This window comes from Aotus nancymaae, unplaced genomic scaffold, assembly GCF_030222135.1.
Source record: "Aotus nancymaae isolate 86718 unplaced genomic scaffold, 86718_ANA_hifiasm-v0.15.2.pri h1tg000025l, whole genome shotgun sequence".
Lineage (NCBI taxonomy): Eukaryota > Metazoa > Chordata > Mammalia > Primates > Aotidae > Aotus > Aotus nancymaae.
This window is the reverse complement of record NW_026988438.1, coordinates 37893327-37905666: the sequence shown is the minus strand read 5'-3', so window position 1 is coordinate 37905666 and position 12340 is coordinate 37893327. Positions and strand designations below refer to the sequence as shown.

The 12340-nt window shown below is 38.3% G+C and overlaps 1 protein-coding gene across 2 annotated transcripts in view; it reads right to left on the bottom strand.

Moving 5' to 3' along the window:
- The window catches only part of RAPGEF5 (Rap guanine nucleotide exchange factor 5), a 251137-nt gene that overhangs the window by 191603 nt on the left and 47194 nt on the right, over window positions 1–12340 (bottom strand). For both annotated transcript variants that reach the window (XM_064380549.1, XM_012447787.2), the window contains 2 exons: window positions 10051–10172; window positions 8423–8591 (listed from right to left, as the gene is read on the bottom strand). In XM_064380549.1, coding sequence (XP_064236619.1) covers window positions 8423–8591; window positions 10051–10172 — 291 coding nt within the window. The remainder of the gene's footprint in view (window positions 1–8422; window positions 8592–10050; window positions 10173–12340) is intronic.

The window sequence follows — 12340 nt, the reverse complement described above, 5'->3', positions numbered from 1 at the left end:
CTGGTTCACTCTATTGATAGTATCTTTGGCTGTGCAGAAACTCTTAAGTAGATTCCATTTGTCTATTTTGGCTTTTGCTGCCAACGCTTTCGGTGTTTCAGTCACAGTCTTCGCCTATGCTATACAGCCTCAATGATTCCAACTGCAGTTCAGTCTTCAGTGCCTTTTCTATAGCACCTAGGTATGTCCCACAGAAGTACAGCTCAGGAGTGAACTCACATTTGTGTAGTTCATATATAAAATTAATGAATCCCTTCTCTAGGTCACCCCTCTCCTGGATTCCCCTACACTCTCAGGCTAGCTGGGGTCCCTCTGCCCAGTTCTGACCAAAAACAAACAGGGTTTCTCCTTGTCTATTGTCTGCCTGCACTACCACCACCACAGAGCTCTGAACCTGGGACAAACCTATAAGAAAAAACGAGAATCAAGACAAGGATTTCTCCACCCACCCCACCCGACCACATTCTTCAAAACCACAGGGGCCCATTTTCCTGATTCTTCTTGCCGGAAAGATGAGGTTTCTACTGGAGATTTTGACAATTGTGCCACCACTGACCCACCGCTCTACAGCTGGGGCCTGCCTTTGAGGCAAAGTTGCGAAATAAAAGAAACAACAAAAAGGGAAAACTCACATCTGGTAGGTCACTTTCCCAAGGTTTCACTTCATTCCATAATCTGCCTGCTTTCATTTACTTTTCAGAGGCCTCAGGTAGTTATTGTTTGTATTTTATCTAGAGGATTCAGTTGCAATCAATACAAGAGATAGGCTGTAGCAGACTTACAACATCCTGCTCTGAACCTGCAGCTCCATCAGTAAGTTATTCTTCATAAGACTCTTCAATGGAATTCATGATTATCTTGCCATAGTTAACGTCTCACAAACAAGAAGCCAAAAAGTCAAGGTTTGCAGGGGAAAAAATTAAGAGTAGACAGGCCAAAAATATGCACATCAGTTATATTCTTAAATGTAACAAGAAAATAAAAACATATAAAACACAAAAGACAGGAATAACCTATAATAAAAACTAATTTTCTTTTTTCTTTTTTTTTTGAGCTGGAATTCAATAGTGTGGTCTCAGCTTACTGCAACCTCCGCCTCCAGGTTCAAGTGATTCTCCTGTCTCAGCCTCCTAAGTAGCTGGGATTACAGGTGCACGCCGCCATGCCTGTCTAATTTTTGGTATTTTTAGTAGAGATGGGGTTTCATCGTGTTCTCCAGGCTGGCCTTGAACTCCTGAGCTCAGGCAATCCACCCACCTTGGCCTCCCAAAGTGCTAGGATTACAGGTGTGAGCCACTACACCCAGCCATAAAAACTAATTTTCAATAGTTGAGAAGAGTTGAATATTCCACACAGTAATTACAGATTTCTTAGGAAGTTAGAAATGAACTGTACAAAATATTTTCATTTCTCAGAAAATATTTTTGTTTTTTATCTCCACAGCTTCAGAACCTTTGTGATAAGCTCCCAGGTATCACTTGTGGCACACGACGTCCCAGCTTGTTATCTGTATGAGCTGAGCTCAAGCCCTGTTAGTCACCGAAGGCCTTACATTATTTACACATCGTCACATCCCTCACAGGGCCAGACACAGTACTTCACACAAAGCTTAAGATCAGTACATGACTGGTGCATAAGTCACTCCGCAGAGCGCTGGTGACAAGTGGTTGTCTTTCCCAGACCCTCTGCTCCCTGTTCCTCTTCCTCACCTAAACATTAATAGAAGCAAATTCAACGATCTTGTAAATCCCTCTCGAATACAAGTATGTATAAAGCTAAATTTGTAGGCTTTTCAGAAGTGTCATCCAAGTGGCGACAGGCAACATGTTTGACAAAATCTTTTCATCACAATAACATTAGCCAGTCAGGATGGAGAGGCGGCTGTTTCAGCAGAAGCCATGTGGCTGAACAAGGTATCTATGGGAGCCACAGCCAGACCTCAGGAACATTAGCAATGCCAACAGACCTCTAGGAAGGCCAATCAGCCAGATGGGACCACCAGGCATTAATCAAGCTGAGACAGACACCCAACGTACACCAGCTCCATGCTCCAACAGCAAACGCCAGCAGAATGCCAAAAACAGTTATACTTCAGGGGCACAAGGGGGCTGGCTGCCCATCCACTCACAGGACCAGTGAGGATGGAAAAATGCCTACTTTGACAGGAGAGCCTCTCCCCATCCTCCTCTGCCAAGGTCAAGGTGCCGAGGCCACTCGCCATGTACCCGCAGAGGCGACCTTGAGAAACAGGGAGACATACAAATACTGGCCTCTTTTACTAAAGGACAGTAAAAAGTTAAATAGAGAGACGTTTTAAATTCCTATATTAGAATAATTTTACTAAAGGATGCTTCTTCCCCGCTCTCCTTTTTCTGGCCATTCAGCAGGATGGAGGTTCATATAGACAAACATCACATCACTTAGAGAAAAACAAAGAAGCTACATTTTCTTTCCATATTTGAGGGTAATATGAGTTACATTTTAGCAGTCCTGTCTTAATCACAGCATAAATGTTAACTGTTGTGTAAGTGGTAGGATACAGTTTTATGCATTCAAGCTTCATAGAGTTTGTCTATTCAAAGCCCTACCCACTCGCACCCCTAGCAAGCTGGGAGCGTGCTATAACCACAGCTGAATTAAAATTGTCAAGTTCCCTCACAGCCTAAAGGCCCAAACAAGGTAGTGTTAGAAGCATCTTACTAGTCCCAAGGGAATTATTAGGCTGCCTTTTCCTACACTGTTATTTCAACATTCCTCACTGATTCTTCCCTGACTCTCTGCTTAAAATAAAAGAGTTAGAAACAGTACATTCTGGGTAACTTGATTTGGCTCTTTGTTGGAAGGAGATACCATGACTGTTCTTTTTTCCCCAGAGATAGTACCCTTGACAACCGATTCAGTCACTTTTTTTTTCTAATTATCTATTCAGTTTGGGTATAAAAGTTATTTTGTATAAAATAGAAATTCTGTTTCTTCAAAGTAGCTTAGAAACCTAGTAGCAGCTTCATTTCCCCCACTGCTTTTAAGATTCTTTTTTAAATGAGAAAAATCTCCATTCCTTTCTTATTTTTAGAAATGCATTTGTATAGAACAAAATTGTGTTTACATAGAGACATTAAATGGTTTTCTTGCATTATTTTGAAGACACTTAGAAGATAGTAAATTAGAGGGGCCTAATGTAGCTAGGCTCACACAGGTAGATATCAGTAGCCTTCAAATATCAAAAAGGTTATTAAAAGGCACACGAAATTGGGTTTTCAGCACATGAATGGACAGAGTAAGAATCAAGAGGGCACTTGAATAAAATAAAAACGAAGCAACATAGAACTAAGAATGACATGGAAGCATGGCATTGTTTTTAACACAAAATGCAAGAGCACTAAGTTACAGAAAGCAGTATCAACATGGAGACAGCAGGGAAGTTTTGTGGTCAAGGCAGGACTTGGGCTTCCCCCTGAGGGATGGACAGAATTTGACTACAAAAGGCTGGGCGTGGAGGCTCACACCTGTAATCCCAGCACTTTGGGAGTCCGAGGCAGGTGGATCGCTTGAGTTCAGGAGTGTGAGACCAGCCTGGCCAACATGGTAAAACCCCATCTCTGCCAAAAATACAAAAAAAAAAAACAAAAAATGGTGGGTGTGATGGCATAGGCCTGCAATCCGAGCTACTTGGGAAGCTGAGACAGGAGAATCGCTTGAACTAAGGAGGTTTTGATTGCAGTAAGCTGAGATTGTGCCACTGCACTCCAGCCTGAGTGACAGAGCAAGACTCTGTCTCAAAAAAAAAAAGAAAAAAGAAAAAAAAAGAATTTGACTGGAAAAAGGCAGGAAGAGCAGAGGAAAGAGCAAGAATATCACACTCGCATGAGGAAGTAAAGAGGTGTGGGCTAGGGATGAAAAGCATTCTATCATAACATAAACGTTGGCTTGTAATTCTAGTATAGAAAAAAAAAGGTATATACTGTCTCTCTCTAGAAGAGACCTGCAATAGTTCAATGATTTTATCTTTATATATTTATTACCTTAGAACAGACAGGCCCATAGGTCCCCAATGACAATTTTTCTGCAGGAGTCAGTTACTGCTCCCAAATGTACACATTCACACCAACAGAAAAAACTTGCTGATAAACATGGCATGCTATAGCAATTCTCAAGTCCAGAGCCTAAGATTTGTGTTTATAGTGATCAGTGTGACAAAAGACTGCAAGTAATCTGGAGTTAATATTAGGATGCAAATTTTAAAACTTTTCATTTTTAGAATTAAAATAGACTCTTGGTTTCTCTATAACAAGGTCATTTCACTGGCATTCCAATTTGCTTTCCGAGTGGGGGAGAAGGAAGTGGAGTTAAATCATGAGGACAGCTTGCAAGTTTATTTCCACAGTCCTTATGCCCCTGTGAATCTGGGCATGCCCATGGGGTTATGCACACCTCCATCTTGTGTGCAGGACAGGAAAGGTTGAGAGAAGCCGCTGGAGAACGCCAGTCCCAAACAGTCACAGCCAGTCACAGCCATGTCCTGTTTAAAAACATGCCACTCCTTTTTAGGAAGCTTGTTAAAGTTTATTGAACTGCTCCTTGACTTTTCTCAGGATACTTCTGACCTATATTAAGAGCATATCACAATAAAGGACATTTCCTACAGTCAGACTAATTGAATGATATCTGAATCCTGCTTTACCATTGCAAGGCCCTTTATAGACAGTGGTGATGGGAAATCCATAATCATTTCACCAGAGCTTGGTCTGGCACTTTTATAGAGTCTGTTTATAATTTTATAGAAAGGGGTCCTAGAATGATCCCCATAACTTCTGGGGAAGGACACATGATATCAGGTGTTAAAAGCGCAGTCATTAGAGTCAGACACACACAGATTCAAACACCAAAACTCCACTTAACCCTTGTGTGACCTTGGACAGGTTACCCAATCTCTGTACCTAATTTCCTCACTTATTTAATAGAGGTAACAGTAGTACCTGTCTTATTCTTCTGAAAGTAAAATAATGAATATAAAGCATTTAGCACAGTGCCTGACATAAAATACATTTTCTACAATCACCCTTTCTATTAGCACGGTCTCATTATTACTCTGAAGCTTATTTATTCTCCTAAAAACAGTCCATAATAACTATTCAGCATTGTCATTTAATAGATTTTATTTATTTTTTTCTCTTATATATATTTTTTTTATTTTTCTGGGTAAATAGTAGTTGTATATATTTATGGGATACATGAGATGTTTTGATACAGGCATACAGTGTGAAATAAGCACCTCATGGAGAATGGGGTACCTATCTTCTCAAATATTTATCCTTTGAGTTACAAAAAAATCCAATTGCCCTCTTTAAGCTATTTAAAAATGTACAATAAGGTTATTATCGACTATAGTCACCATGCTGTGCTATCAAAGAGTAGGTCTTATTCATTCTTTTTAACTATTTTTTGGTACCCATTAACCATCTCCACTTCCTCACTAACCCCCAATTACCCTTCCTAGACTCTGGTAACCATCCTTCTACTGTGTTCATGAGTTCAATTGTTTTCATTTTAAACCCCACAAATAAGAACATGCAACGTCTGTCTTTCTGTGCCGGGCTTATGTCATTCAACATAATGCCCTCCAGTTCCATCCATGTTGCTGCAAATGACTGGCTCTCATTCTTTTTTATGGCTGAATAGTACTCCACTGTGTATATATACCACATTTCCTTTATTCATTCATCTATTGATGGACACTGAGGTTGCTTCCAAATCTTAGCTATTGTTGACAGCGACGTAATAAATATAGGAGTGCAGGCATCTTTTTGATATATAACCTTTCTTTCAGGCATATACCCAGCAGTGGGATTGTTGGATACTATGGTAGTTCAATTTTTACTTTTCTGAGAAACTTCAAACTGTTCTCCATAGTGGTTGTACCAATTTACATTCCCACCAACAGTGGCCAAGGGTTCCCTTTTCTCCATATCCTCCCCAGCATTTGTTATTGCTGTCTTTTGAACATAAGCCACTGTCTTTTGAATATAGGCCATTTTAACTGGGTGAAATGGTATCTCACTGTAGTTTCGATTTGCATTTCTCTGATGATCAGTGGTGTCAAGCACCTTTTCACAAACCTGTTTGTCATTTGTATGTCCTTTTTTGAGAAATGTCTATTCAGATCTTTTGCCCATTTTTAAATGAGATCATTAGATTTTTTCCTATAGAGTTGAGTTCCTTATATATGATGGCTATTAATCCCTTGCCAGATGGATAACTTGCAAATATTTTCTCCCATTCTGTGGGTTGTCTCTTCACTCTGTTCACTGTATCCTTGCTGTGCAGGAAGATTTTTAACTTGATGTGATCTCATTTGTCCATTTTTGCATTGGTTGCCTGTGCTTGCTGAGTGTTGCTCAAGAAATTTTCACCCAGATCAATTTTCTGAAAATTTCCTCCAATCTAGTGGTTCCATAGTTTGAGCTCTAAAAGTCTTTAATCTATTTTGATTAGTTTTTTATATATGGCAAGAGATAGGAGTCAAGTTTCATTCTTCTGCATATGGATGGCCAGTTTTCCCAGCACCATTTATTAAGGAGACTGTTTTCCCCAGTGTATGTCTTGGCACCTTGTTGAAAATGAGTTCACTGTAGGTGTATGGGTTTGTTTCTTGGTTCTCCATTCTGTTCCATTGGTCTACATGTTTGTTTTCATATAATTACCATGCTGTTTTGGTTACTATAGCTCTATAGCATAATTTGAAGTCAGGTAAAGTGGTTCCTCCAGTTTTGTTGTTTTTGCTTAGGGTAGCCTTGGCTAGTCTAGGTCTTTTGTAGTTTCTCATAAACTTTAATTATTTTTTTTCTATTTCTGGAAAGAATGCCACTGGGATTTTGATTGGGATTGCACTGAATCTGTAGATTGCTTTGGATAGTATGGACATTTTAACAATATTGATTACTCTAATCCATGAACATGAAATAGTTTTACAATTTACATCAGTGTTTTACAGTTTTCATTATAGAAATCTTTCACTTCTTTGGTTAGTTCCTAGGTATTTAATTTTATTTGTGACTATTGTAAATGCTGGTGTAAGTGGTGGGGGTGAAGTGGTGTCAGTGATTCAGGACTGTTTTTTCCATCTCTTCAGTGCTCCTTTCAGCAATATGGAACTAAAACCAGGTATTATGAGTGCTCACCACATTTTTTTTTTTTAAGATGGAGTCTTGCTCTGTTACCCCGGCTGGAGTGCAGTAGCACAATCTCAGCTTACTGCAACCTCCGCCTCCCGAGTTAAAGCAATTCTCCTGCCTCAGCCTTTTGAGTAACTGGGATTACAGGCGTGTGCCACCATGTCCAGCTAATTTTTGTATTTTCAGTAGAGATGGGGTTTCACCACGTTGGTCAGGCTGGTCTCGAATTCCTTACATTGTGATCTATCCTCCTTGGCCTCCCAAAGTGCCAAGATTACAGGCATGAGCCACAGCAGATTTTTGGTTCTTGTGAGGGTGTTTTTTTCTGTGTAGACAGTTGTTAAATTAGTGTCTTGCCTGGGGGACAACTGGTGGAGCCTTCTATTCCCTCATCTTGCTCCACCTCCTTCTCAACAATCGTCATTTTTTAACTAGTAAGAGTTACCTTCGTTATGTTTGTACAGGTATTTCTCTCTGAACCTACTTTCTTATCTATGACATAAACACCTTACTGTTGGGTCTGCTAATATCCCAAAACTGAAAGAGTCAACAATATGGGAAGGTATTCTGGAAACAGAAGTGCTCTGTATATGTAAAAATTTTTAACTGAAATTTTAATCCATAACTCATAATTCATAATTCTAAAATAAGCTATCACCTTGGATAAACAAAGGCATGTCAGAATGCCTTTGTTTATCCAAGGTGATAGCTTATTTTAGAACTATGAATTTTTTTTATCATGACTCAAGTCCTGTTCCCAAGCCTTCCCTAATTAATTTTAATTCATTTTAATCATATAGTGATTCAGTATCTTCATGTGATAATGATTCACGTGTTTTAATTTGCCAAATGTTGCTTCTGGATTATTTTCAGAAACATTCTGTTGAGCTCTTTCTTAGGAAAGTCACGACTTGGATAGCAAATAGGATAGAGTTATTATTTTATTTCAACTTAAGCCCAATCATATGTTTTATCCTAATTTAGATCACCTACCCCTATAACGATGATAATTTAGAAGCCGCATGGTACAGCTGGTGAGGCATGGACTTCTGGGATTTGAATACCAGCTATTTATTAGCTGGATTTAATTTTCCACAATTTATTTTATCTTTCTAAATGTGCATCTGAAAAATGGGGCTAGTAACTCCCTCTTAAATGAGATAGTGATCTTAAAGAGCAGAATATAGTCCCTGGACATGATAAATGTTGTCTGTGTAAGAATACAATGGCACAAGAGAGCATCTACTTACAGTTCGCAGATGCCAGCTCTAGAAGGAATGAGAGGCACAAGTTGCAATAAAAGCTTGACGCCATTTTGCCATTCTTCTTCTCTTTCAAATTCACAGTACAAGTAGCTACATTCATCAGAGGAAAACTGGTAGAAAACATAAGTATCTTGAAAGTATAGATGCTGGTCCACTGTTTGAAACAAAAAAATGTACATATCAGTTTTTTAAAGGATATTACTCAGAGAGTAATAATTCAAATGATAAACTGAAAGCCCTAACAATTATTAGGGAGAAATCAGGGTTAAGACTATAATTATGCATTCTAAGCTCGTTTATGTTTATAATCCCATTGAATTAGAAAGGACTTACTGGCTAGTCTGTTTTTACTACTCGAAGCTTTGGTCAGCATATTCACATGTATATATTTTTTTGCTTCAGAGACAGGTGCAGATAAAATCAATAGTAATTCAAGGAGGATGGGGAGAAATCTTTTTTAGTGTCCCAAAGCAAATTAGTATATTTAATTACTTTAGTGATACACACATACAACACAATGGCAAGTTTTAGATCAATGGTTCTCAACCAAGGGTGACTGTGCCTCCCCCAGGGGACGTGTGGTAATGTCTAGACATTTTTGGTTGTCACATTCGCTGGGCAGGGTGCTACTGGTATTGGAGAGAAGAAAGGGATGCTGCTAAAAATCCTATAATGCACAGGACAACCCTTCACAACAAAGAATTACCTAACCCAAATGTCAATACTACCAAGGTGGGGAAACCCTGTTTTAAAGGAATCAAGAGCTAGAGATTTTTCAAAAAAGCATTAGTATAAAACGTTTTGCTAACCAAAACCCTGTAACTATCAAGTATGCTAATAATGCCTCCATTCCTCAAAGGTAGTTAACCGATTTTATAAATAAGAGTATTAGGTGCTGCGTATTACTGACTATGTAAGAAAATTACACCCACGTCCCTCTCTGTACCATTCTTTCACCACAGGACCAGGGGTATGCCCTTAATATTTATTACCAACAGGAAAAAAGGGCTTTTCAGTGACCAACTAGCAGCTGAGAGATGGAGCTAAATAAAAAAGCCAGATTGCTCAGTTTCTAATCCTTCAATTCTCTGGGCTCAACTAAGAAAAGAGATATCTGTCATCTGTTTTAGTCCCCAGTTAACATCTATTTTCTGTTCTGTTTAAACAGCTAATGTTCATAGGTCGTATCTCTACGTATTCTTGATTACTTAGCCAATTAAAATGGTATACACATCCAACTCATAAAATCAGTTTCTGATGATTATCCTAAGTACAACAAGATAAATCACACACTTAGAGCAACTAAAGATGTCACTGATTTTGAAAAAGTATGTAAGCAGCATATTGAATTCAGAAGAAAGGAGGTAGAGGAAGGACTCTTACAGGTATTATTAGTCTATGAATCAGCAAGTACCTAATAATTTTTACAAGAAGTGTAACAGAAATAAGTGAATCAAAGGATGACCTGTCACTTAGAAAATAAGAGAGAATACAAATACTTATCTTCAAAAATATTTCCATCCAGACTGTAACATCCTTTAGAAAATCAAGTGTATTTTCATCAGATAGCTTAATAAAATAATGATGCTGTGCCTTCAAGACATAATACTAACCTGATAACATAATTCCCATGTCCAGTAGGAGCTGCCAGACTCCTATGGCCATAGATCTGCACTGGACAAAAGGACAGTGTTCTAGAAGCCAGTCTACCAGTTCTGACCCAACGCAGCTCCTCCTGAACAAAAGCAAAGCCATTCACAGTAAGATATTGCTGATACTCATTTGCCAAAAAAAAAAAAATGATATATAATATCTTTGATGTGCTTGCTTTTTTTAAACAAGCAACCCAAGAATAAATGGCATATACCTCTTATTCATCTTTCACATTAAAGCTCAAATATCACTTCCTTAGGGAAACAAGAGTCAAATTCTCCTCTATTTTTTCATCAAATCGCCTAACATTTAGTAAGTATACGTCTTTACAAATGAACAGTATCTGCTTCTCCCACTAGCGAATAATTTTCAGGAGAGCAGGGACTTTATATAACTCACTATTAAATCCCAACAATTAGAACAGTCCACGATACACAGTAAGTTCACAAAATATATTTGTTTGAAAAATGAAGGAATAAATTTAGCAGCCTTTTATATAAAGATAATGCTTTTACCTTGGTGAACTACATACCTCAAGCTGGTGGTGATAAACTTTGGTTCAACCTTTTATAGATTTTTATCTACTCCTTTTGAGAACAAAATAATTCCAAGGTTAGATAAAATTGGGACCACAGTCAGTGGCATAGAGTTTTGTTTGCTACTCTTCAAAGACTGAACACTAAAATTTACTCAAATAACAATAAATTTGATTGTTTATCTTTTTAATATAATCGATGTAACTAGCTAAGTAGCCTAGGTCACCTAACTGTAAACCCGTATGCTTTGGATTCCACTAACCACGCATCAAAACTTATCTTTGTAATCTGTCTTAACACATACAACTATATTAAAAAAAAAAAAGTCATAACCTGGGTATCACAGGCAGTATCATCATGCCTATTTTTCAAATACGTATGAGCCTCATGGGAAGACAAAAAGAAAAACTTCTGAAATGTTTTGTCATTTGCAGAAATTTCATCAAATTTCACCCTCCTTTATGAGAAAAGATCATGAAAAAATATTTTTTTGACACAGGGTCTTGCTCTGTTGCCCAGGGTCAAGCTCTGCATGCTAGACTTGAGTGATCCTCTCACCAAAGCCTCCTGAGTAGCTGGGACTACAAGTGCTCACCACTGGCTAATTTTTGTTTTATGTAGAGACTGGGTTTTGCCATGTTGCCTAGGATGGTCTCAAATTCCTGAGCTCAAGTGATCCATCTGCCTCGGCCGCCCAAACTGCTGGGATTACAGGTGTGAGCCACGCACCTGGCCAAAATGTTTTTTTAAAAAAGTGTATCATATAATAACTATCTTTATATGCAGTACTGAAGGACCAAGAGATGCCAACATGTATTTGTATTCCTAAAGTAGAAAAATATTGCCTATTTTGCTGTCTCTTGATTAGCATAGTTACAAATACCCTAGAATCACTCCATAACCAACAATATGAACTGTCATGGATGCTACATTTTCTGCGGTGAAGAAAATAAAGTAGTAAGCTTTTCTGCTGAGATATTTGATCAAATATCCTAACTTTTCATCAAAAGCTAGAATATTTTTGGTAAAGTATCACTATTTGAAAGATACTCTAAGGCAATTAGGCCAATTCTAGACATGTTCAGATGCATGTTAGCATAAGACCTCATAAAGATTAACAGTGAAATATATGGATGTTTTTTGAGAGAAAATGAGAAAACAGATGGCAACAATACAGGCAATTAGACCAGTCAAGATTAACTTCTAATTCTATAGGATACCTTTCATGTTAAAGGTTCAAAGAGTTAATTAACTAATTAATTCCTCAACACCTCTGCCAATTAGCCAGCATCTCAGGGCTTTGAGAGCACTTTTATCTCATGGATTAAACACTGTATCACCTTAATTCATATTCTCAAAACAATGCAGCTCCTCAGCCTGCTCTGAGTGTCTGACATTACCTGGACTATAAGCACACAATAAAACATTTACTAAACAAACGAAACTGTCAAACTCTAAAGGTGGCCAGATGGACACAGCTGCTTGTTTGTTCACAGGTGATAAGGACAAAGCTTCTTAGAACAGGGCTTCTCAAAACTCTGCTTAGGAGTCATCTGGGTGATTTTGCTAAAGTATAGATTCTGATACAGTAAGACTGGGTGGCACCTATGAATCCACATCCCTTTTTTTTTTTTTTTGTGACTGAGTTTCACTCTTGTCGCTCAGGCCTGAGTGCAATGGCGTGATCTCGGCTCACTGCAAACGCTGCTTCCCG